Source organism: Trachypithecus francoisi, unplaced genomic scaffold (genome assembly GCF_009764315.1).
Source record: "Trachypithecus francoisi isolate TF-2019V2 unplaced genomic scaffold, Tfra_2.0 Lachesis_group12, whole genome shotgun sequence".
Lineage (NCBI taxonomy): Eukaryota > Metazoa > Chordata > Mammalia > Primates > Cercopithecidae > Trachypithecus > Trachypithecus francoisi.
In genome coordinates this window covers 112,352,857-112,379,702 of record NW_022681457.1, presented here as the reverse complement: position 1 = coordinate 112,379,702, position 26,846 = coordinate 112,352,857, and the positions used below count along the sequence as shown (strand labels likewise).

The window sequence follows — 26,846 nt, the reverse complement described above, 5'->3', positions numbered from 1 at the left end:
TTGAACTTATGACCTCAAATGATCCACGTGCCTCGGCCTCCCAAAGTGCTGGGATTACAGGTTTGACCCACCACGCCCGGTCTGAAGCTAGTATTTTTGAGAGGTTCTTGTGTGTTGTTCTAGGGCAAAGGTGCTTACCCTGGGGTCCATGGACTCTCAAAGGTAGATTTCACGGGGATCATGAACCTGAAAGGATTCAATTATTTTAATTAGCTTCTAGCTAAAATTCCCTTATTAATTCCTCCCATTATGAATTAAGTCAACAAAGCATAGTGGTAATTGGAGTACACAGCTTTGTCATCAGCAGAAATCATAGGTATTCTCATATTATATTACAGTGGCTGCAGATGTTGTGAAATGTTGTTTGGACTCATCACTGCTTTGAAACTATGGAGTTATTTTATCCTATTATTTAATGAGTTTACAAAGAATCACGCTACTGTGTCTTTTTTTTTTTTTTTTTGAGATGAAGTTTCGCTCCTGTTGCCCAGGCTGGAGTGCAATGGTGCGATCTGGGCTCATTGCAACTTCCGCCTCCCGGGTTCAAGTGATTCTCCTGCCTCAGCCTCCCAAGTAGCTGAGATTACAGGTGCCTGCCATGACACCCGGCTAATTTTTGTATTTTTAGTGGAGATGGTGTTTCACCACGTTGGCCAGGCTGGTCTTGAACTCCTGACCTCATGTGATCCACCCGCCTCGGCCTCCCAAAGTGCTGGGGTTACAGGCGTGAGCCACCGTGCCCGGCCTGTTACTATATCTTATGTTATTTTGTTTAATGCTTTGATAACCATATTCTAATATAGTTGGATTCCTCTGTATTCCTACATATTCTATTTCTGTGCAGTGTCCACAGGCTTCCTTAGAATGATTAGGGGCACAAGAAATATTGGGAACCCCACGGTCTAGATTATTTTCATTGTAACTGGCAAAAGGGCTCAAATAAGACAAAAGATAAATAATTGGCTCCATAACAGAGAAGTCCATGAACACCCTACATTCAGATGTTTGAATTATGTCCTCAGGAGCCCATTTCTCTCCAATTCTGGCTTCTGCTGGCTTCTGAGTCACCTCCTTCTTTGGCAAGTCCTGCCCACACCATGCCCACACTTAGACAGTGATGACCTGGGCAGCTCTGGGCTTACCCGGCCCTTTCAGCCAGGAATCCAGTAGATACTGGATTCTTATCCAGCTTATTGGCTGGCATGCCTGGGTCATGTGCCCATACTAAACCAATCACAGTGATGAGGAACATGGAGTACTCTGATTGGCCTGCTTGGGTCATGTGGCAATCTTGAGACAAACATATTGATGGGAAGAAGTATTCTGATTGGCCTGCTTGGGTCATGTGTTCATCCTGGAAGCAAGGTAGGCAGCGATTGCTGGGTGACTTGTTTATCTCTAAATCAGGCTGGATTAGGGTCCTTGTGACAGGGGTGTCCAATCTGTTGGCTTCCCTGGGCCACATTGGAAGAAGTGAATTTAGTCTAACACTAAGGATAGTGTTTTAGCTCATAACTGATGAGCAAAAAAAAAAAAAGTCTCTCATAAAGTTTTAAGAAAATTGATGAGTTTGCGTTGGGCCTCATTCAAAACTGTCCTGGGTTGAATGCGGCCCGTCCTGGGTTGGACAAGCTTGGTCTAGACTTTCATGGTCTAAAGTTACGACTCTGCTAATTCCTGGAGTGAGATAAGACCCCTGCAGAGAATGACAACCAGTGCTCATATAGGGCTTGCGGGGCCCCAGGGACTGCTGTAGTACTTTATACATATTTATCTTAGCAGTCCATTCAGTCCTTCCAAGAACACTAGGAGGTAGGTCCTATTACTAACTTAATAGTGCTAAATATATACACTTACTATGTATCCACACACACACACGCACACACACAAAATAGTGCTGACAAGGTCATTATCACGCAATTGGCAAATGGCAGCCCTAGAATCCCAGGCCCAGCTCTCTGTAACTATGTTGTTTTTCCTTGCCTGCTGGGGCTCTTAGGCTACAGTTGCCCTTCCTGGGTGTCAGGGCTCCCATCCATAACACAAGAATTGGACTGACACATTTCGCGGGTTGGAGGTGGAGCTGGGAGGGGCTTCAGGGATGAGAGGTGTGGGGCATTGGGTTGTAAGGCCTTTGCTAAGTCCTCCTGGCTTGGAGCTTCTCTGTTTCTTTTCCAAGGGCTGTTCCCGACACAGCAGTGCCCACAGAGGCCTGCTGACTGCAGGAAGCAGTGTGACCCTGACTACTACCTGGATGAGGCCGGCCGCTGTACAGCCTGCGTGAGCTGTTCTCGAGGTAAGGGCCCTTGTTCTCTCTCCAGGGTCTCCTTCTAGGGAGCATGAGGGGTCCTCAGAGGAGAGGTGAAGAATCTAGAAGGTGGAGAGCATCATGATTTCACGTCTGTTCTCTGAGTTGTGCGCCTGGTACCTCAGTTTACCTCTCTGCATTTGTGATTTGATATCAGCCATGACCTTTTGCATCCATACTCTCACAGAGACTTAACATGTTCCCTGAAGGAGAGGACTCACATTTTTTTGAGTTTAATCCTCACCACAGCCCTAGAGAGGATTTCTTGCTTATCCTTGCTTTACAATGAGGAATTTGAGGATAGTGAGGTTAAGGGCCTTTCCAAAGTTACAGAACCCTGGTAAGTGGCAGAACTGGAGTTTGAGTTGTGGCCTGATACCAAGAGCTGTGTTCTTTTCCTAAGACCACAGGACTTCCAGGGAAACTGTTTCAATATGACCTTTTATTGTTAATTTCTTATTATGGTTAGAGAATGCGGTCTGTGTGCTAGCAAGTGTTTATTTTTGTGTGGATTTTTTTGGGGGGCAGGGTGGGGGAAATTTGTTGAGATCTTTTTGTGGTCTAATAATAAATGATCACATATTTTCAGAGTGTTCAGTGTATGGGTGTTTTAAAATGTGTATTCTGTTTGTTGCATATAAAGTTCTCTATATATGTATTAAGTTAAGCTTGTTAATTGTTATTCAAATAATATGTACCCTTATTTACTTTTATCACCTTTATTTCTGAGAGAGATGTGTTAAAATCTTATCTCCCAGTATACTTGTTCATCTATTAGATTTTCATTGTGTTCTTTCTATTTTTGCTTCATATATGTCAAAGCTATGTTATTAGGTACATAAATGGTCATGAATATTATGTGTTTTTGGTGGGTTGGGCTTTTTATCCACATGAATATACCTCTCCATTCCTTGTAATGCCTTTTCCCTTAATTTCACATTTATTTGACAGTAATATTGCTATTCCTTCCTGGAAGAAGTAGCAAAGGTTAAAAAGAAAGAAAAGTAATAATAATACTGCCATTTCTTCTTTCTTTACATTAACATTTATCTGGTATATCTTTGAATTTCTAAAATTAATGACTGCATTTTATGAAATGAAAATTATAAACATTTATTATTTGAAATTCAAGCAATACAAAGAGTGTAAGGAAGAAAACAAACATTGCCTTCCCCAGCCCTCCATCTATAGACAACTACTATTGTCATTAGATGGCTGACATGCCTCTCTACCTCTCTGTATAAAGATAGGTAGGTTAGTAACCAGACAAGCTGTACATACATACAAAGAAGGAATTTTAAGAGAATGGCAACATCTTCTTTATGACATTAAAATGATAATATTTAATTTTAATCAAAAGTATCAGAAAAAGAAACCGAAGTGAAACAGAAGAATGCCAGACCTCAGTCAGATTAATGTATTTTCAGCAAAAGATATTGCAGTTCCTTTAAAAAAAAAAAACCCTCTAAAATTAAGAAAGGAGGTTATGAAAATCAGTAAGTGGTTAATAATCATTTCAGGAACTACTGTCTCTTGCGGTAAAGTACAATCTGCTTATTTCGAGTTTTGGACAGTAGAGAATAGATTGACTCCCTGTAACAAAGAACAGAGTCATTATTTTTCCCCACCTCCTCATCCTCTTCCTGACTTTTATTGCTTACACAATTTTTACTTTGTCGTAATCTATAATGTTTATATTCTCATCTGCAACCATAAGCCCCTTGGCATGTTAGCCTGAAAATTTTTTATTATTCATGATGAGTTTATTTGGCACAGTTTCTCCATTCCTGAGTTTTTCACTTTGATTCATCATTTGAGTGATTGGATTACACTGTCAGGTGGATTTTTCAAGAAGGGCTCAATATTCTCTGAGTTATTTCATGTTTGAGGATGCTTGTCTGTTGCCTATATTTTTGTTCTCTTTTTTTCCTTTTTGAGACAGAGTCTGACTCTGTCACCCAGGCTGGAGCGCAGTGGTGCGATCTCGGCTCACTACAACCTCCACCTCCTGGGTTCAAGCGATTCTCCTGCCTCAGCCTCCTGAGTAGCTGAGATTACAGGGATATGCCACCATGTCCGGCTAATTTTTGTATTTTTAGTAGAGATGGGGTTTCATCATGTTGCCCGGGCTGGTCTCAAACTCCTGACCTCAAGCGATCCACCCGCCTCAGCCTTCCAAAATGTTGGGATTACAGGCGTGAGCCACCGCGCCCGGCCCAATTTCTTTCTTTACATTTTAAGACAGGGTCTCATTTTGTTGTCCAGGCTGGCCTTAAACTCCAGGGCTCGAGTGTTCCTCCTGCCTCGGCCTCCCGAGTAGCTGGGGCTGCAGGTGCATACCGCTGCACCCAACTTACAATTTTTTTGTGTGTCTCTGAGGATGCAAATTATAGTCATGTATTGCTTAATGACAGGAATACATTCTGACAAATGTGTCATTAGGCAATTCTGTCATTATGCAAACATCCTAGAGTAGTGTACTTACACACACCTACATGATGTAGCCTACTGCACAGCTAGGCTCTATGGCAGATCCTTTTGCTCCTAAGCTACAAATCCGCACAGCACATGACTGTCCTGAATACTGTAGGCAACTGTGACACAATGGTAAGTATCTGTGTATCTAAACATAGAAAAGGTGCAGTAAAAATACGATATAGGCCGGGCGCAGTGGCTCACACCTGTAATCCCAGCACTTTGGGAGGCCGAGGCGGGTGGATCACCTGAGGTCAGGAGTTCGAGACCAGCCTGGCCAACCTGGCGAAACCCCGTCTCTACTAAAAATACAAAAATTAGCCGGGGCCGGGCGCGGTGGCTCAAGCCTGTAATCCCAGCACTTTGGGAGGCCGAGACGGGCGGATCACGAGGTCAGGAGATCGAGACCATCCTGGCGAACACTGTGAAACCCCGTCTCTACTAAAAATACAAAAACTAGCCGGGCGACGTGGCGGGCGCCTGTAGTCCCAGCTACTCGGGAGGCTGAGGCAGGAGAAGGGCGTAAACCCGGGAGGCGGAGCTTGCAGTGAGCTGAGATCCGGCCACTGCACTCCAGCCTGGGCGACAGAGCGAGACTCCGCCTCAAAAAAAAAAAAAAAAAAAAAAAAAAAAATTAGCCGGGTGTGGTGGCACGTGCCTGTAGTCCTGGCTACTCGGGAGGCTGAAGCAGGAGAATCGCTTGAACCTGGGAGGCAGAGGTTGCAGTGCACCGAGATTGTGCCACTGCACTCCAGCCTGGGTGACAGAGCGAGGCACCATCTTAAAAAAAAAAAAAAAGGCGGCCGGGCGCGGTGGCTCAAGCCTGTAATCCCAGCACTTTGGGAGGCCGAGACGGGCGGATCACGAGGTCAGGAGATCGAGACCATCCTGGCTAATACGGTGAAACCCTGTCTCTACTTAAAAATACAAAAAACTAGCCGGGCGACGAGGCGGGCGCCTGTAGTCCCAGCTACTCGGGAGGCTGAGGCAGGAGAATGGCGTAAACCCGGGAGGCGGAGCTTGCAGTGAGCTGAGATCAGGCCACTGCACTCCAGCCTGGGTGGCAGGGCAAGACTCCGTCTCAAAACAAAAAAAAAAAGGCATGAAATATAAAAAATGGCACATTTATACAGGGCACTTACCATGAATGGAACTTGCAGGACACAAAGTTGTTCTGGGTGAGTCAATGAGTAAGTGGTGGGTGAGTGTGAAGGCCTAGGGCATTACTATACACTACTGTGGACTTTATCAATGCCGTACACTTAGGCTACACTAAATTTATAAGACATATTTTTCTTTCTTCAATAATATATTAAACAACTTTTTCACTTTATAAACTTTGGCTCTTTTCTAATAACACTTAGCTTAAAGCACAAACACATTGTACAGCTGTACAAAAATATTTTCTTTATAGCCTTATTCAATACACTTTTTTATATTTTAAATTTTTATTTTTTTAACATTTTTAAGTTATGTGCTGAGACACAAACACTTACATTATCCGAGGCCTACGTGAGTCAGGATCATTGGAATCACTGTCTTCCTCCTCTGAATCTTGTCCCATTGGCAGGGCGCGGTGGCTTACACCTGTAATCCCAGCACTTTGGGCGGCTGAGGTGGACAGATCACTTGAGGTCAGGAGTTCAAGACCAGCCTGGTCAACATGGTGAAACCCCATTTCTACTAAAAATATAAAAATTAGCTGGGTATGTTGGCATGTGCCTGTAATCCCAACTATTCAGGAGGCTGAGGCAGGAGAATCGCTTGAACCTGGGAGGCGGAGGTTGCAATGAGCTGAGATTGCGCCACTGCACTCCAGCCTGGGTGACAGAACGAGACTCTGTCTCAAAAAAAAAAAAAATAAATAAAAGAAAGTAAAAGCTAAAAAGAAACGAATCTTGTCCCATTGGAAGGTCTTCAGGGGCGGTAACATGCATGGAGTGCCATCTCCTATGGTGACAATGCCTTCTTCTGGAGATCTGCCGGAGGACCTACCTGAGGCTATGTTATAATTAACTTTTTTTTTTTTTAATAAGTGGGAATACAAGAATTGGACTGACACATTTCGGGGGTTAGAGGTGGAGCTGGGAGGGGCTTAAGGGATTATCTAAAATAATGATAAAGCCAGGCTTGGTGGCTCATGCCTGCAGTCTCAGCACTTCGGGAGGCCAGGCTGGGAGGATCGCTTGAGGTCAGGAGTTTGAGACCCACCTGGGCAACACAGTGAGGCCCCCATCTCTACAAAAAATAAAATAAATTAGCTGGGTGTGGTGGCATGTGCCTGTAGTCCCAACTACTCAGGAGGCTGAGGTGGGAGGATTGCTTGAGCCCAGGAGGTTGAGGCTGTAGTGACCTGTGATTGTGGCTCTGCACTCCAGCCTGGGCAACACAGCAAGACCCTGTTTCAAAAAAAAAAAAAAAAGTGATAAAAAGTATAGTACTGTAAGTGCATAAACCAGTAATATAGCTTTTTATTATCATTATCAAGTATTACGTACTATCCATAATTGCATGTGCCATGCAGCACTTTTATACAACTGGCAGCGCAGTAGGTTTGTTTACACCAACTTCTCCACAAACACGGGAGTTAAGCATGTGCTGCGACCTTGCTATGGCTATGACATCACTAGACAATAAGAATTTTTCAGCTCCATTATAATGTCTTTTTTTTTTTTTTTTTTGAGATGGAGTCTCGCTCTGTTGCCCAGGCTGCAGTGCAATGGTGCAATCTCGGCTCACTGAAACCTGGGTTCAAGCGATTCTCCTGTCTCGGCCTCTCGAGTAGCTGGGATTACAGGCATGTACCACCACGCCTGGCTAACTTTTGTATTTTTTTAGTAGAGGCGGGGTTTCACCATGTTGGCCAGGCTGGTCTTGAACTCCTGACTTCAGGTTATCCGCCCTCCTCAGCCTCCCAAAGTGCTGGGATTACAGGTGTGAGCCACTGTGCCCGGCCTCCATTATGATCTTATGAGACCATCATCATGTACGCCATCCATCGTTTACTGAAGTGTTGCTCTGCCATACGTGAATGTATCGTTTCTAATGTTTTGTTCTGTTTTCCCTCTTTTCTGCCTCCTTGAGTGTTAGTTCTCTTTGCATTCAGAGCTCCTCTTCCTTGGCGCTGGTTTTCCTCTGATGTTTGGTGACTTCTAGTTCTGTGCACATCATCTCTCATGATGCGGGCGGTCTGCAAATGGGGCCTCTGACACCCACCTCTGAGGGCCATAGGGCTCAGGTGGGGCTGCAGTAGTCTCTTTGCAGGGAGACGCGTGGCCTCTGCTGTGTGGCATGAGTCGATGAGGAGCTACCCAGAGCCTTTCTCTCTTCTTCAATGAGTCCCCCTTGGCTGTATTCTGGGCTGTGGTCTCCTTTGCTCTGATCTCCTCTGTCCTCTGCCTTCCATATTTCGGGGAGTTGTCTTCATTTCGGATCTGCCAAAGTTGCCCCTTCTTGGTCTCCAGGCCTGTTACACATTAATTATTAGTTTTGTTGTTGTTATTGTTTTGTTTTTTTTTTTTTTGGAGACGGAGTCTCGCTCTTTCGCCCAGGCTGGAGTGAAGTGGGGCGATCTTAACTCACTGCAACCTCCACCTCCTGGGTTTAAGTCATTCTCCTGTCTCAGCCTCCCGAGTAGCTGGGATTACAGGTGCCCGCCACCACACCCGGCTAATTTTTGTATTTTCAGTAGAGACAGGGGTTTACTATGTTGGCCGGGCTGGTCTCAAACTCCTGACCTCAGGTGATCGGCCCACCTCAGACTCCCAAAGTGCTGGGATTACAAGTGTGAGCCATCACTCCCGACCAAGCTGTACTTTTTATGTCTGTTAACCAACCTGTGATTTCCTGCTTTTTCTGTCTGCACTTGTTAGTATCTGTCTTTTTGATTCTAGTCATTCTAGTGGGTATGAAGTGGTATCTCACTGTGATTTTAAGTTGCATTTCCCTAAAGGCTAACGGTTGTACATTTTTCATGTGTTTATTGGCCAGCTGTGTATCTTCTTTAGAGAAATGTCTATTCCAATCCTTTGTCCTTTAAAAAAATTAATAAACTATTTCTGGCTGGGTGCAGTGGCTCATGCCTGTAATCCCAGCACTTTGAGAGGCCGAGGCGGGTGGATCAACTGAGGTCAGGAGTTTGAGACCATCCTGGCCAATGTGGTGAAACCCCATCTCTACTAAAAATACCAAAAAATTAGCTGGGCATGGTGGTACGCCTCTGTAATCCCAGCCCAGGAGGTTTAGGCAGGAGAATTTCTTGAACCTGGGAGGTGGAGGCTGCAGTGAGCCAAGATAGCACCACTGCACTCCAGCCTGGGTGACAGAGTGAGACTCCGTCTTAAAAAAAAAATTAATAAATGATTTCTTGGAGCAATTTTAGATTTACAAGAAAATTGAACAGAAAATACAGAGTTCTCATATACCTTCTATCCCCTTCCCAGTCTCCCACAGTTTCCCCTATTTTTTGTTTGAAACAGGGTATCACTCTGTTGCCCAGGCTGGAGTGCAGTGGTGCAATCACAGCTCTTTACAGCCTCAACCTCCTGGCTTCAAGCGATCCTCCCGCCTCAGCCTCTCAAGTAGCTGGGACTACAGGCATGTGCTACCATGCCTGGCTAATTTTTGTATTTTTTTTTTTTTTTTTTGTAGAGACAGGATTTTGCCATGTTGCCCAGGCTGGTCTGGAATTCCTGAGGGCAAATGGTCCTCCTGCCTCGGCCTCCCAAAGTGCTGGGATGAAAGGCGTGAGCCACTGCGCCCAGCCTCCCCTGTCATGAACACCTTGCATTAGTGTTGCACAGTTGTTAGCATGGGTGACCCGATAATGATGCGTTATTCTTACTAACCATGCGTTATTATTACCAACAATGTCCATAGTTTACATCAGGGTTCACTCTTGGTGTTGCCCATTCTGGGACTTTAGAAAGATGGATGATGACACGTGCCCACCATCACAGTGGCATCCGGGATATTTTCACTGCTCCAAATGCGTCCTGAGCTCCTCGCTTCATCTCTCCCTCCCCCTGAACCTCTGGCAGCTACTGGTCTCTTTACTGTCTCGATAGTTTTGTCTTTTCCAGAAATGTCATGTAGTTGGAGTCAGTGTGTAGCCTTTTCAGACTGGTGTCTTTCATTTAGCGATGTGCATCTAAGTTTCCTCCATGCCTTTTTTCTTTTTTGTATTTAAAAAAGTTGGTACGGCCGGGCGCGGTGGCTCAAGCCTGTCATCCCAGCACTTTGGGAGGCCGAGACGGGCGGATCACGAGGTCAGGAGATCGAGACCATCCTGGCTAACACGGTGAAACCCCGTCTCTACTAAAAATACAAAAACTAGCCGGGCGAGGTGGCGGCTGCCTGTAGTCCCAGCTACTCCGGAGGCTGAGGCAGGAGAATGGCATAAACCCGGGAGGCGGAGCTTGCAGTGAGCTGAGATCTGGCCACTGCACTCCAGTCCGGGCGACAGAGCGAGACTCCGCCTCAAAAAAAAAAAAAAAAAAGTTGGTACATTAATTTATTTTGATTTTTAATCCAATTTTAGTGGTCACCAGGGGGGTGAGCTGGGAGGTGGAGGCTGCACTGTGGCTGCCTGTGGAGAGAGGCTGCCTGCTCTCTCTCTCTCATCTCAAGAGCTCTCTGGAGAGATACCTTTCTTCTGTTCCCCTCTGTGACCCCCGTCTGTGTCCTTTTAGACGACCTCGTGGAGAAGATGCCGTGCGCATGGAACTCCTCCCGTGTCTGCGAATGTCAACCTGGCATGTTCTGTGCCGTGTCTGCCGTCAACTCCTGTGCCCGCTGCTTCTTCCATTCTGTCTGCCCAGCAGGGATGATTGTCAAGTTCCCAGGTCAGTGTCCCCACCCTCGATCCAGGACAGAGATCTGTGCTGTTGCTGCTGCACCTTCCGCCCACCCCAGTGCCCTACTGACTTCCGACCTCCTGCTTCCCGGAGCCTGTTGGACGGATCGTGTCTCCTTTGGCGATGGGCCAGAGATGTACCCAGCACCCAGCCCTTCTGCTGCCCTCCCCCATCTTGTGTTCCAGGTACAGAGAGACCCTGCTGTCCCCTGGCATAGACCTGGCTGGAGGAGGTCTTGGTTTGGTTTGAGGCTCAAGGCAGCAGTTATCTGATGCCCCATAAACAAGAAGGAAACCTCAAGTCTCTGTCCTGGGAGTTCCCTGGAAGACTGGGGTTGACTTCACCCTTTCAGGTTCAGGGCATTGGGAGTTAGAGGTGCTAAGAGATCCGGCTCCGGGCTCAAGCCTTCAGAAACCTGGGTTTCTTTTCCAACTTACCATGTGACCTCAGACAAGTTTCTTACCTCTCTGACTTCTGCTTCTCTGATAGTACAAGGTGTCAGGGCTGCTCGTAACCAGAGAAGGGGTACGGGCCACAGAAACTGTCTGGGTGGCATTGGGATCATCTTCCAGAAGGGAGGCATGAGGAGTGGGTGGGCTTTGGAGCACAGCACAAAGTGGGTGCCGCAGCTGCAGAGTGCATGGAGCCAGGGAGGCGGGCTCAGAGGCAGCCCTGTGTCCATGGAGGAGAAAAGTGCCACAAAGTCCCTGTGGTCTCTCCCGCAACCGGGTCCTTCTCTGGAGTCCCATGCCCTGTTGTGCAAACCTGGGGATTGGCGGTCACCCCCGTCGCTACCACTGCCTGCCTCTTTTGTCCTTCCCCTCTTCCCTCATCTCTCACAGCCAGCCCGTCCTCGAGTCTTGTAGACTTGGCCCCAATTATCTTCCCCAACTTCTCACCCCCAATTCCTTCTCTTATACAGTCCCCATGGCAGACAGTCAGAATGACTCTTACAAGACCAAATCTGAATCTGATCCTCTCTGTCTGTCTGTCTGTCTGTCTCACTCTCTCTTTCTCTCTCTCTCTCTCTCACACACACACAGGTATATACCTGAAATGCTTCAGTATCTTCCTGTTACTCTAAAGATAAGGACGCAAGGCCAGGTGTGGTGGCTCACGCCTGTAATCCCAGCACTTTGGGAGGCCGAGGCAGGCAGATCACTTGAGGTCAGGGGTTCAAGACCATCCTGGCCAACATGGTGAAAACTCGTCTCTACTAAAAATACAAAAGTTAGCCAGGCGTGGTGGTGGGCACCTGTAATCCCATCTACTCGGGAGGCTGAGGCAGGGAAATCACTTGAACCTGGGAGGTAGAGGTTGCAGTGAGCCAAGGTCACGCCATGGCACTCCAGCCTGGGCAACAAGAGTAAGACTCCATCTCAAAAAAAAAAAAAAGAAAAAAGAAAAAGAAAACTCCAGGGACTCACCACTGTGTCCTTCTGGTCCCAAGGCCCCCAGTTGACCTATCTTCTTCTCTTCGTCTTTCAGAGTCTTCTTACATTTATTTTGTACATAATGTCCAGGGCTTTTAGCAGTTCTTAGTGGGAGGACGAGGGAAAAACGTGCCTACGCCATCTTCCCAGAATCAGTCTCAGGATGCGATCCCAACACAGCCCCCTCCTTTCTCCCAGCCCCAGCTCTCAGCACCAAGCTCTCACTCTCTGGGCCCCACCTGTGCTGCCCTTCTTCCAGGTCGGGGGATGCTGTGCTTCTCTGTCCCACCCGGCCTCTGCACGTGCTGTTCTCTCTGTCAGAGACACCCTTCCCTCCTCATTCACTTAGTCAAGTCCTTCTCAGCCCTGAGCTCTCCATCCCACTTCCTCAGGAGGCCTTCCCTGGCCTCTCACTAGGGAAGCTGGCAGCACTGTGTCCTTTGCAAATGTGGATACATACCTCTCTCTGTCTCTTGGTTTGATCAATGTCTGTCTCCCTCCCTGGCTGGAAGCTTCCTGAGGGCAAAGACCATGCCCCTGGTGTTCATCAGCATCTCCCCACTGCCTGATCAAATGCTAGGCATGGCACCTGCTCCCCATAGAAATTCGTTGAATGAAGATATGGGGGCACCTGACAGAGAGATCCAGGCTTGCGGTGGGTGGAGTTCAGATCTGGTCAAATTCGCCTTGGATCAGGCGAGAGCGCTCTGTTGAGGAAATGCTGAAGCCCTCCACCCATAAGCAGGGGAGAGTGCTGCAGTAGACTGGGCAGCAGATACCTAGGATTTTGCAAACATTTGCACTTGTGGGGCATGTTCCCACCTGTCTCTGGACCTCAGTCTTCTCCCCATCTGTCAAATGAGGGAGTGTCACTGAAGGCCTTGGGGGCCTGTCCAAAAAGGCCAAACTTCCAAAAAGTTTTCAGCTCAGAAACTTTTGTATCTTTGTGAAAAACATCTTGAGTTCAGTTGTTCCAGCCAAGGCTTCCTGCTGGAGGGACTGTCTGGGCGGTGTTCCTGAGACTGCCACACGGCGGCGCCAGAGGCCTCCCTTTGCTGCCCCTGGACCCAAACTGCCCAATGCCCGTGGCACGTGGCCATGCACTTAAAATGCAGTTAGGGGCCGGGTGCGGTGGCTCACACCTGTAATCCCAGCATTTTGGGAGGCCGAGCCAGGCCGATCACTTGAAGTCAGGAGTTTGATACCAGCCTGGCCAATGTGAAACCTCATCTCCGCTAAAAATGCAAAAATTGGCCAGGTGTGGTGGCGGATGCTTGTAATCCCAGATACTCGGGAGGCTGAGGCATGAGAATTGCTTGAATCCAGGAGATGGAGGTTGCAGTGAGCTGAGATTGTGCCACTGCACTCCAACCTGGGCAACAGAGTTAGACTCTGTTTCAAAACAACAGCAACAACAAACAATAAAAATTAAAAAAAAAATGCAGCTACGTCTGTATTGAGAAGTGCTGTGTATATAATATGCACTGGATTTCAAGAACTTAATATAAACAAGAATATAATTAATTATTTTTATATTGATTGTCTGCAAACATGATATTTTTGATATACTAGGTTAAATAAATATACTGTGAAAATTAATTGCAGTTATTTCTTTTTACCTTTTAAAACGTGGCTCCTAGAATATTTGAGCTGGCCTGTGTGACTCACATACTTCCGTTGGACAGCACTGTTTTAAAAGTGTTCTAATCTCAGCTGCCAAAGCCTCGTTAATCTCTGAGGTCCCCTGTGGACTCACCCATGGGGTAGCTCTCAGGGCTTGTGTTTTTCCAGCTGTAAAATGGAAAGCAGTTTCTGCCTCCAATCAGCCAAGCCCCACGCTAAGAGCTTTCACTGGCTGTCTCTCCTGAAATTCTCAAGTCTCCGTAAGATAGACAGTATTAGCCCCATTTTCCAGGTGTGGAAATCGAGGTTTGGAGATGAGAGGTAAATTGCCTGCAAAGACAGAGCAGGAAATGCCTAAGCTTAGGTGTCTCTCCACCATGCTGCAGAACATGAGAGGTCAGCATTGCTCGCGCCCACCTCCACGGAAACCTTCAGAGGGAAGTCCCACACATGTAGGTCCCTTTTCTTTTTTGTGTGTGACAGAGCCTCACTCTGTTGCCCAGACTAGAGTGCAATGGCGTGATCTCAGCTCACTGCAACCTCTGCCTCCTGGGTTCAAGTGATTCTCCTGCCTCAGCCTTCCGAGTAGCTGAGATTACAGGTATCCGCCACCACGCCCAGCTAATTTTTTGTGATTTTAGTAGAGATGGGGTTTCACTATGTTGGCCAGGCTGGTCTCAAACTCCTAACCTTGTGATCCACCCGCCTTGGCCTCCCAAAGTGTTGGGATTACAGGCGTGAACCACCACACCCGGTGACTTATAGGTCACCTTCTAAGTGATGGAACAGGAGTCCAGATGGGGGTAAGGACATAGCATTTACCAGATGTGTCACGCAGTGTGATGGGCACCTCACGTGCACTATTCCGTTTATCCTGACGACAGCCTGGTGAAGTGTGTATGATTATAATCATTTGACTGGACTGGGCATGGTGGCTCACGCCTGTAATCCCAGTACTTTGGGAGGCTGAGGAGGGTGGATCACCTGAGGTCAGGAGTTCGAGACCAGCCTGGCCAACATGGCGAAACCCTGTCTCTACTAAAAATACAAAAATTAGCCAGGCATGGTTGTGGGCATCTGTAATCCCAGATACTTGGGAGGCTAAGGCAGGAGAATTGCTTGAACCTGGGAGGCAGAGGTTGCAGTGAGCCGAGATTGCATCTCTGCACTCCAGCCTGGGCGACAGAGCAAGACTCTGTCTCAAAAAAATGAATAAGTAAATAAAATAGACTTTCCTGGCACAGTTAGGACATGACAGGCAAACTCAGGGGCACTGGATGGATGATGTGTGTGTTTTCTTTTCTTTTTTTTTTTTTTTTGAGACGGAGTCTCGCTCTGTCACCCAGGCTGGAGTGCAGTGGCTGGATCTCAGCTCACTACAAGCTCCGCCTCCCGGGTTCACGCCATTCTCCTGCCTCAGCCTCCCGAGTAGCTGGGACTACAGGCGCCCACCACCTCACCCGGCTAGTTTTTTGTATTTTTTAGTAGAGACAGGGTTTCACCGTGTTAGCCAGGATGGTCTCGATCTCCTGACCTCGTGATCCGCCCGTCTCGGCCTCCCAAAGTGCTGGGATTACAGGCTTGAGCCACCGCGCCCGGCCCAATGTGTGTGTTTTCTTCTGCACTCTGCTTCCCTCCAGCATTCTCCAGGACTCCTTGGATTGCAAGTAGCAAAATCCCCAATTTTTTAGCACGTGTAGCTTAAAAGTCTGGGGGTAGCTCTGAGAAGCTTCAGGCATGGCTGGATCCGGGGCTCCGTCTTGCCCCATCTCTCACCTCTGTTTTCCTCTCTGTTGGTTTGTCTACAAGATACTTACTAGCAGCTCTGCCCAGCGCCAGTGGGAAGACAACTTCCATTTCTTACATTTTTAATATCCCCAAACCAAAACCTTTAAATCCCAAACCAGAATCTTTAAATTCTGCCTCACAGGCTTGGGTCACATGTCCATCCCTGAACTGGCTCATCATGGTCACAGGAATGGAACGGATTGATTGGTCCAGCCTGGTCTCATGGCCATTCCTGGAAAGGGGATTCAGTCGGTCCCGACCCCTAACCACAGATGCTGAGGTCAGAGGGAGGGTAATTCTCTAGGGAAAGGTAGGCTGCTTTACTCCAATGGGGAACAGGTGCCAGGCAGGTGCCACCTCCAGATGACCACTGCGTTTTCCAAGGACCCCATCTCCAACTCTGGCCTGTGGTAGGGAAGCGTGTATTCTGGGAGAATTTGGGTCCCCAACACCGATTCTGAAGGCACTGCTGTCCCCCCTGCAGGCACGGCGCAGAAGAACACGGTTTGTGAGCTGGCTTCCCCAGGGCTCAGCCCTGCCTGTGCCAGCCCGGAGAACTGCAAGGAACCCTCCAGGTGACTCCCTGGCTCTGCCTCCTCCTCTTCCCCCAAGCTGGCCTTCGGATGAGGCTGTCCCACCCCACAGGACGCCCAGGGTACAACTGGGCGTGGGGGTGTAGGTGGGGTTCAGCCCACGGTGTCAGGATTCCCGGTGCCTCTCTGCCAAGCCCTTAGGTCATTTGAGGCCCTAGAGTGTGCCCAGCCCTGCCCTGAGCCTGTGGGAGACCCAGAGGGTCTGGAAAACACAGGCCTTGCTCCCAGGAGCTTACAGTGGGCCTGCCAGAGGTGGTGGGCCGAGGGCCCGGGACCCCATCTCTGTGGAAACTGTTACTCCTGATCACAGGCCTCCCTTGCTCCATTGGCAGAATTACCAGTCCCGTCTCTGGCTTCTTCCCCAGTGGCACCATCCCCCAGGCCAAGCCCACCCCGGTGTCCCCAGCAACCTCCAATGGCAGCACCATGCCTCTAAGAGGGGGCACCCGCCTTGCCCAGGAATCTGCTTCTAAACTGACAAGGGCTCCCGGCTCTCCCTCCTCTGTGGGAAGGCCGAGTTCAGATCCAGGTAATTTCCCCGTGAAGCTGTGGGTCGTCTCCCTGGGGTGCCCGATGGTGGATGGTCCATGAGTGGGGGTGTTTGGAGCAGGCGGGCACTCATCTGTGGTCTTCTCCTGGTGGGGAGAGAAGAGAGTGGCAAGGCACGATCTAGGGCTGAAAGCATCGAGGGGCAGAGGTAGACACGAGCGGGCTCATTCATTTGCCAGCAGTGCAGAGGGCCTGCCTTGTGCCAGGCACCGGTGCCCCATCTCTCACCTCTGTTTCCCTCTTTGTTGGTCTGTGAGAGGGAAATGGGTCCTGCTCTGCTGCTATGACACTTGTGACTCAGCTGGCCAGCCTCTGCACATGTCCACCTGATGCCCTCCTGGTCCCCATGGCGAAGGGTCAACCCTCAGTTAGTCATTTTTCTTTTTCTTTTTTTTTGAGATGGAGTTTCACTCGTGTCTCCCAGGCTGGAGTGCAATGGTGCAGTCTCGGCTCACTACAACCTCCACCTCCTGGGTTCAAGTAATTCTCCTGCCTCAGCCTCCCGAGTAACTGGGACTACAGGCGTGTGCCACCACGCCCGGCTAATTTTGTATTTTTAGTAGAGATGGGATTTCACCATGTTGGTCAGGCTGGTTTCCAACTCCCGACCTCAGGTGATCTGCCTGCCTCCGCCTCCCAGAGTGCTGAGATTACAGGTGTGAGCCACTGCGCCCGGCCTAGTCCCTTTTTATTACAGAATAGCCCTCCACGGCGTAGATATGCCGTGCTTTGTTTATCCAGTTTTCTGATATTTGGGTTGTTTCTGCCTTTGGCTATAATGAAGAATGAAACATTCATCCTTGCATGCACGCACTTTCCTTTCTCTTGGGTTGGTTTTGTAAAAAAAAAAGGATTTGTGGGACTTCTAATAATTTTGGGTTTTGGAGCTCTTGTCCTATAGTTGAACCTTCTCCCGCTCCATGGCTTTGCTCATTCTCTCTATGATGTCTTTTGTTTGTTTGTGGTTTGTTTTTTTGAGGTGAGTCTTGCTCTGTCGCCCAGGCTGGAGTGCAATGGCGCGATCTCGGCTCACTGCAACCTCCGCCTTCCGGGTTCAAGCAATTCTCCTGCCTCAGCCTCCCGAGTAGCTGGGACTACAGGCGCCCGCCACCACGCTCTGCTACTTTTTTTTTTTTAAATAGAGATGGGGTTTCACCATGTTGGCCAGGCTGGTCACAAACTCCTGGCCTCAAGTGATCCACCCGCCTCAGCCTCCCAAGGTGCTGGGATTACAGACGTGAGCCACTGCGCCTGGCCCACACAGGTCTTTAAAAGAGGGAGGTAGGAGGCACCCAGCCCCTCCCCGCCTAATACCATTCTGAACGGGAGTTACGCTAGTGTGCTGAGCTCTCAGCGAAGCTGTACCCACAGTTTTGAGCAGGGGAGTGACAGAGCCATGAGACAGGGTTGGGGGAAGCTGTGGCATGGTGGTCTCAGGAGGAACAGTGGGCAGGGGCTGGTTGGGGGGCGGTGAGTGCCCTCCTCTCAGGTGGAATGCACGCAGTATCCCTGTCCTCTCTGAGCCTCAGGACTCCCTCTGAAAGGCTGGACTGAGCTGATGTGTGGAGTTTGGGAGCTGGCCATGGTGAGGGGTGGGGGGGCTTCAGGGTTGGGTGAGGAGTGAGGCCCTTTGCCAAGGCGGCCTGGTCTGCAGCTTCTCTGCTTCTTTCCCCAGGTCTGTCCCCAACGCAGCCGTGCCCACAGGGGTCTGGCGACTGCAGGAAGCAGTGTGAGCCTGACTACTACCTGGATGAGGCTGGCCGCTGCACGGCCTGCGTGAGCTGTTCTCGAGGTAAGGGCCTCGTCCCTCCCTGGGCCTCAGTTTACCTCTCTGCATTTTTGAACCGTGAACTTCCAGTAACTCCCCCTCAAGTTTGTGGGTTTTTGATGGGGGTCGCCTCTTTTCAGAGGGCTTCCATATTTGCATATTCTTTCCTTCCAGGAAGCATTTGTGAATCACACGCCTGTTCCAAACTCGGCTCATTAATGTTTGTAACTACTCTGTGATTCAAGGATTGTCATCATTCCCCTTTTACAGGAGAGGAAACAGAGGCTTTGGGAAGTCAGGGAACTTCCAAGACCTGCAGGCTGGAGTTTGAACCCAGACAAGTGCCACCAGGTTCCAGGTTCTTGTCCACCCCACTGGCTGCCTCTATGAGCCACCTTTTTTATTTTTTCCCAGACAGGGTCTTACTCTCTCACCCAGGCTGCAGTGCAGTGGTGTGATCATAGCTCACTGCAGCTGTGACCTCCCAGGATCACATGATCCTTTTGCCCCAGCCTCTCAAGTGGCTGGGACTATAGGCACACACCACCATGCCTGGCTAATTAAAAAATATTGTTTGTAGAGACGGGGGTCTCACTATGTTGCCCAGGCTGTTCTCGAACTCGGGCTCAAATTGTCCTCCCACCTCGGCTTCCCAAAGTGCTGGGATTACAGGCGTGAGCCACTGAGCCTGGCCTGCGAGCTGTTTTGACAAGCACTTACTGAGTGCGCACGCACAGCAGAATGTGGATGTGGGGTTTCCCTGTGTCCAGCCGATCACAACCTCCCAGCGCCAGCCGCACCCCGAGGGTCATGTGGGCCGGGGGGTTGCTCAGGCCACAGGCTGCTGTGACTGTTAGAGGCCCCAGCTATTCACGGAGGCCACTGGGAATGTGTGAGTCTGTCTCCTTGTCCAGAGTTTCTTTTGGGCAGCAAAGCAGAGCGGAGAGTCAGGGGAGGCCAAAAAGAACCACAGACACTGTTGTCATTGGAGGGCTCTGTCCTAGTTACTAAGGCTGCACAGCAAATTTTCTTAAAACTTAGTTGTGAAAACAAACCATTCTTTGTACTCACAGATTCTGTGAGTCAGAATTCAGACAGGGCACTGCGGGGACAGCTTGTCTCTGCTCCACAATGTCTGGGGTGTTAGCTGGAAAGCCCAAAAGCTGCAGATCCGGATGCTCTGAAGCCTCATTCATTCACCTGCCTTGGGGTTGGTATCGGCTCCTGGCTGCGGCCTCGGTTCCTTTCCATGTCGGCTTCTTCATGTCTTACCCGGGGCTTCCTCATGGTCTGGTGGCTGGGTTCTAAAGGCGAAGTCTTTTTCTTTTTTTGTATTTTTAGTAGAGACGGGGTTTCACCATCTTGGCCAGGCTGGTCCCAAAATCCTGGCCTCAAGTGATCCGCCCCCTCAGCCTCCCAAAGTGTTGGAATCACAGGTGTGAGCCATTGCACCCTGCCATAAATGTCTTGAAAGAGAGAGAGACAGGAAGAGAGAGAGAAAGAGAGAGAGGAGTGACAGAGACAGAAAGAGACAGAGAGAGAGAGACAGAGAAAGAGAGAGAGAGACAGAAAGGGGGAGAGGGAGAGAGAGAAAGTGACGGAGACAGAGGGAGAGAGAGAGAACAAGTGACAGAGAGAGACAGAGAGAGAGAGAGTGACAGAGAGAAAGAGACAGAGACAGAAAGAGAGAGGGAGAGAAAGGCAGAGAGAGAGACAGAGAAGGAGAAGGAGAGAGGGAGAGAGAGAGAACAAGTGACAGAGAGAGACAGAGAAGGAGAAGGAGAGAGGGAGAGAGAGAGAACAAGTGACAGAGAGAGACAGAGAGAGGCAGCAGCCACATCCCCTTTTATGACCTAGCCTCAGAAGTCAAACAGAACTTCCACCACTTCCTGTTTGTTGAGGCAACCACAAATCTCACTTGAGACTGAGGGAAGGAAAACAGTTGTACTTCTTAATGGGTAAGTGGCAAGGCTCTGGAAGGGCCAGAAATATCACTGTAGGGCCAGAAATATCACTGTTTTGGGAAAATACAGTCTGCCACAACCACCATGTGGACATATGGAGAAAGAGGCGTTAGCTCTGGGCCCAGTAATTCCTTCAGCTCTCCTAACTGAAGCGCTACGAGGGAGTAGAGCGGCGTATTAGTAGCTAAAGGCATGAGCTCTAGAACCCGAGTGCGGGGTTCAGATCCCACCTCTCCCGCCTAATAGCCTATAAACTCAAGCAGTTTTCCTAACCTCTCTGTGCCTCAGTTTCCTCTGCTGCAAAATGGGCATAGTAGTATCTATCTCAGAGAACTGTGTAAGAATTAAATACATGATTGTAGGTGAATCTGGGTAGAGTGCTGAGACGACTGTCTCACACATACTCAATTATCTTAAGAGCTATAATAATAATGATAATAGCTGCCGTTGTCCCAAATGGTTTCATTTATTGCTGAGCTCAGGCACCCTCTGCACAAATTCCCCAAATCCTGCCCAGTTCCCTTGCTCTGGAGGTTGTAAGAAGAGACTGTCCAGCCCTTACCATTATCATGCTGGGCCTCTAAGTATCCTGCTGATTGAGAACTACTCTTGCGGAGAAGTCGCATTTTGCCTAATTACTGATCCAGTCATTCTGTATTTACCTCTAAGTGGAGCGTTGCAAAATATTCCCGAACACATACAAAAGCATTATTACACTTAGTAAAAATAATACCTCTAACATGTTATTTTTTTGATTTTGGAGAAAAAACTTTTTTTTTTTTTTTTTTTTTTAAAATAGATGGAGTCTCGTTCTGTCACCCAGGTTGGAGTGCAGTGGTACTATCTTGGCTCACTGCAACCTCTGCCTCCCGGGTTCAAGTGATTCTCCCGCCTCAGCCTGCTGAGTAGCTGGGATTACAGGCGCCTGCCACCACGCCTGGCTAAGTTTTGTATTTTTAGTAGAGATGGGGTTTCACCATGTTGGTCAGGCTGGTCTCGAACTCCTGACCTTGTGATGCACCTGCCTCGGCCTCCCAAAGTGCTGGGATTACAGATGTGAGCCACCACGCCTGGCCAAAAAATCTTTTTATCATTAAAAATTTCAGACATATTCAGATGTAGAGTGAGTCAGAGATGCTTGTGTACTATCACCCAGCTTTAAATAGTTATGGAGTCATGGCCAGTCTCGGCTCCTCTGCACCCATGCCCACTCACCCCGTCCCCTGGAGGACTTTCTTTTAACAGCTTTATGGAGAGGTAGTGGGCATGTGGTAAAATGCACAGATTAGAGGATGCGATTTGGTAAGTTTTAACAAATGCATGCAGCTGAGCAACCAGCCATTTCCCCCTAAAAGTTACCTCGGGTTCCTTGTCACCATTTCCCACCCCTGCCTGTGGTCACCATGCAATAGCTTGCATTTTCTAGAATTTCCTGTAAATGCAATATACAGAATGCCCTCCCTTTTTGCCCGCCTTCTTTCACCCTGCATAATTATTTTGAGCATGCTGGGAGAGCTGCTCAACGGCATAGTCAGACAAGCATTTATTTTCTTGTTGGAGGACCCTTGGACAACTGCTTCTCTGTCCTCCTGGGGGCTCTCTGGACCCCCTGCCCTTGCCATCCTGGTCTTTCTCCATGACCCTCGTATGTGTCTCTTAGACGACCTCGTGGAGAAGACGCCGTGTGCATGGAACTCCTCCCGCGTCTGCGAATGTCGACCTGGCATGGTCTGTGCCACATCAGCCACCAACTCCTGTGCCCGCTGTGTCCCCTACCCAATCTGTGCGGCAGAGACAGTCACCAAGCCCCAGGGTAAGCAGTTCTCACCCCAGGCCTCGACTACGGGGTGGAGTCTGTGCTCCCACTGTTGTGCCTCTCCCCACCAACAGCCAGGGGTGGGGGCAAATGACCTATACCCTCGGCTGTTAATTAGATCAGGTCTGGGTTCTGGTTATCCTTTGAGTAGTCAGACCCAGCGAATGGAATGATAAAGTCCAGTTTTAGCATTTTGGTAAGAGATTCTGTTGATTAAAAAAAAAATTCTTCCTGAAATTATTGGGCTGGTGAAATCTTTTGTTTTTTGAGACGGAGTTTCGCTCTTATTGCCCAGGCTGGAGTGCAATGGTGCAATCTCGGCTCACCGCAACCTCCACTTCCTGGGTTCAAGCGATTCTCCTACCTCAGCCTCCCAAGTGACTGGGGTTATAAGCACTCGCCACCACGGCCGGCTAATGTTGTATTTTTAGTAGAGACGCAACTTCTCCATGTTGGTCAGGCTGGTCTTGAACTCCCAACCTCAGGTGATCTGCCCGCCTTGGCCTCTCAAAGTGGTGGGATTACAGGCATGAGCCACCATGCCCAGCCCCGGGCTGGTAAAATCTTGACCTATTTGCAAGGCTGTTTTATTGACTTAGAGAGATGAATATCAAGTTTCTGAAGAGGTTTCTAACTCAGGATGGTTGGCTTTACCAGTGTGCAGGAAACTGCTAAAACCCTGACCGTTTTTTGTTTGTTTTGTTTTTTAAAGGGCTTTGAGAGATTTTAACAAATGTCCAGGTGGTTTAAAACAGATGGAAGAGTGGTGACAAAACCAAGGGGAATGGCCAGGCATGGTGGCTCACGCCTGTAATCCCAGCATTTTGGGAGGCTGAGGCAGGTGGATCACTTGGGGTCAGGAGTTTGAGACCAGCCTGGCTAACATGCAAAACCCTGTCTCTACTAAAAATACACTAATTAGCTGGGTGTGGTGGCAGGCATCTGTAGTCCCAGCTTCTCAGGAGACTGAGACAGGAGAATCACTTGAACCCGGGAGGCATAGATTGCAGTGAGCTGAGATTGCACCACTGCACTCCAGCCTGGGCGACAGGGTGAAACTCTATCTAAAAAAGAAAAAAAAAAAAAACAAGTGGAGGAAAGGTCACCCCATGTGACTTTGTGAGGGCTGCCAGAGAAGTGAGGGGTGACTTGCTTCTAGGACCTCCAGAGAGGCTCTGGGCTTGGAAGAGGCAGGCAGATGAAGAGCAGGAGGGAAGTGGAGAGCTGTGAGGTGCAGTGGCCCGTGACTACGTCTTCAAACACAACTTCAAAATGTGTACAATGGCATGGCACGGCCACTGACCAGTTTGCACAGATGATGCCTGAGTTTTTAATCCCCAGTATTGTCTTTTTATTTGTTTATTTATTTTATTTTTTTGAGAAGGTGTCTCGCTCTCTTGCGCAGGCTGATGTGCATTGGTGGGATCTCAGCTCACTGCAACCTCCATCTCCCGGGTTCAGGTGACTCTCCTGCCTCAGCCTCCCGAGTAGCTGGGATTACAGGTGCCCACCACCACACCCAGCTAATTTCTGTATTTTTAGTAGAGACGGGGTTTTGCCCTGTTGGCCAGGCTGGTCTGGAACTCCTGACCTCAAGTGATCCGCCCGCCTCCATCTCCCAAAGTGCTGGGATTACAGGCGTGAGCCACTGTGCCTGGCCAACAATCGTCTTTTTGGGTTAGAACACTGGAGGAGTATCTGGGGAAAGCTCGGGACACCAGTGGGGTGCTGTCACTCTGTTTGTAAAGCCCTCTTTGCCTGGGTATTTGGAAGTGCACTGTCAACAGGCTAGCCCCACCCCATAACCCTGAAATGGAGGGAGGCTGCCAGCTCACACCCTCCGCCCATGGGCCCAGGGTCTCCTGGCCGACTTCCTACTCAGGGAAGAGACTCATTGCGAACGGGACATGCTAACACAGCAGAAGAAACCGTCCCCTCTCAGGGACTGGAATATTCAGTAGAGTCCTTAGGATTTTATTTTGTTTGTGTAAATGTATGGAGTGCAAGTGTAATTTTGTTACATGCTTAGATGGGGTGGTGAACCCAGGATGTTTAGGGTATCCATCACCCAAATAGCGTACATTGTACCTCTTAAATAATTTCTCATGGTCCACCCGCTTATACCTCCCACACCCTCACGCCTCTAAGTCTCTATTGCCTTTTATTCTGCTCTCCACTTCCGTGTGGACACAGTATTTCACTCCCTCTTAGAAGTGAGAACACGCAGTATTTGTCTTTCTGTATCTGAATGTCTGTATTTAAGAATATGGCCTTCAGTTCCATCCATATTGCTGCAAAAGACATGATTTCTTTCCTTATGATGGCTGAATAGTATTCCATTGTATATAGATACCACATTTATCTATTGATGGGTGCAGTGTAACCCCCCCCCTTTTTTTTTTTGAGACAAAGTCTCACTCTGTTGCCCAGGCTGGAGTGGAGTGGCATGGTCTTAGCTCGTGGCAACCTCTGCCTCCTGGGTTTGAGCTATTCTTGTGCCTCAGCCTCCCAAAGTGCTGGGATTACAGGCGTCAGCCACCACGCCCGGCCAAACATAACCCTTTTAAAATAAATATGAATGAGCAGAGATTTATAAGGAAAACCAGCCCTACGAAGGAGAATAAAAACATGCGAAACCAGAAATTCTTACCACACATGAAGCTTTGATAAATCCAGGAATAGAAGAGTACTTAGCAACATTAAATTCGTGTCTGCAGAAATGTTCACGAACTCGTTACATCCATAAGGTGGGTGGGCACAGAATGCTATGAAAAAGGAACAATATGGGATCAGAGGGCAAGAAAAGGCTTTTTAGAAAGTGTGCTTGTGATCAGCCCATCGTCTCTAGGTTCTCCGTTCACCTGTCCATCCCTGCGCTGCCATCCATGACTGGCCTCCGCGTTTCTCCTCTACGGGGAGCATGCCGTTAAATCTTGCCAGCAGAGGGCGCTAGAGGACAATCGCAGGAGGAAGGAGGCTTCTGGCTGCATTAGATTTTGTTTTTCCTTTTTTCTTTCTTTTTTTTTTTTGAGACAGAGTCTCACTCTGTCGCCCAGGCTGGAGTGCAGTGGCACGATCTTGGCTCACTACAACCTCCGCCTCCAGGATTCAAGCAGTTCTCCTGCCTCCTCCTGAGTAGCTGGGATTACAGGAGCGTGCCGCCAAGCCCGGCTAATTTTTGTATTTTTAGTAGAGACGGGGTTTCACCATGTTGGTCAGACTGGCCTTGAACTCCTGACCTCGTAATCCACCTACCTCGGCCTCCCAAAGTGCTGGGATTACAGGCGTGAACCACTGTGCCGGCCATTTGTCTCTTCTTGCTCCTGCTGCCTGGGTCTGTTGACCACCTTGATGTGGCCCTCCCAGTGCAGACATTGGCATGTGCCAGGCCTCATGTCTGCAAAAGTGTCCTGCTCCTTGACTCCCTCTATGCATCCGCCACCAGCCACAGGTCTTTGGCACTCCAAAGTGCTCCAGGCATCTTCCGACAGTGGTAGCCCCAATTTCTCTGTGCACCTGACCAGAAGCATAGACCTCAGGTCAGAAGGACCTGCGTTAAGCAAAGCAGGATCAGTGGAAATTACCCATGCCACATGTAATAGATGTACCACCATGATTTTATCCACTTGGCAGTTGATGGCATTTGGGTTGTTTCCGGGTTATTATGAATGAAAACAACTGTGAATATTCTTTTTTTTTTTTTAACATGTATGAATGAATTTATCTCATATCTTTTATTATTATTATTTTTAGAGGCAGGATCTCACTGTGTGTTCCAGGCTGGAGTGCAGTGGCATGATCTTGGCTCACTGCAGCCTTGAACTCCTGGGCTCAAGCGATCCTCCCACCTCGGCCTCCCACAGTGCTGAGATTACCAGCGTGAGCCACCATGACTGGCTGATTCTTGTACGCGTCTTTGGGTGGATGTATATTTTCATTTCTCATGGGTAAATACCTAGGAGGAGTGGCTGGGTCATTGTGCTGGTCACATAGAATGCTTTTGAAGACTAGTCAAAGCTGGTTACTTCTGGTCTGATCCAACCTCTTCATTTTATACCCAGAGAAAAGCACAGGGCCGAAGCTAGAGCTGGAATGCAGGGATCCCAAGGGTCAGCCCAGAGTACTTTCCACTGGAAGACACCACCCGCCCACCTCCTTCTTAGTTCCGAACCTGGAATTTACCCAGCTAAATTACAATCACCTCAGCTAAATTACAATCACCTCAGCTAAATTACAATCAAGTTTGAAAGCAGCATAAAAACATTTTCAGACATAAAAGGTCCAGAAAGCTTTTCTTCCTACATCCTCTCCTAGGAAGTTATTTGAAGATGTAATTCAGCTAAGTGAGGGGGCAAAAAAGAAGAAAACACAGGAAGCCATGGAACCTAGAGACCGGCACTCCATCCTAGCAGAGCAAGGAAGGGAAGTCCTGGAATGATGTGCTGTAGACCACTTGAGCCAGATCAGAGCAGGAAAAGGGAAGGAAGCCTCCAGGGAAGTGTTCCCAGGAATAAAAGAGAGAATTGTAGTACATTTCATGATTAGTAGAGTTGAAAAACCTGAGGATATGGTGAGGGCACACTATTTTTTTTGTCAACAAGAAAAAGAAAGGCAATTGGAAACTCCAGGGAAAAGAAAAAGCTGACAAGAAATATACAGTCCAAATATGAAGAT

At 48.6% G+C, this 26,846-nt stretch overlaps 1 protein-coding gene across 2 annotated transcripts in view; it reads left to right on the top strand.

The window, feature by feature from the left end:
- The window catches only part of TNFRSF8 (TNF receptor superfamily member 8), an 82,438-nt gene that overhangs the window by 31,872 nt on the left and 23,720 nt on the right, over positions 1–26,846 (top strand). For both annotated transcript variants that reach the window (XM_033228309.1, XM_033228310.1), the window contains exons 3-8: positions 2,180–2,296; positions 10,474–10,626; positions 15,967–16,057; positions 16,441–16,604; positions 18,300–18,416; positions 22,017–22,169. In XM_033228309.1, the coding sequence (XP_033084200.1) occupies positions 2,180–2,296; positions 10,474–10,626; positions 15,967–16,057; positions 16,441–16,604; positions 18,300–18,416; positions 22,017–22,169 (795 nt within the window). The remainder of the gene's footprint in view (positions 1–2,179; positions 2,297–10,473; positions 10,627–15,966; positions 16,058–16,440; positions 16,605–18,299; positions 18,417–22,016; positions 22,170–26,846) is intronic.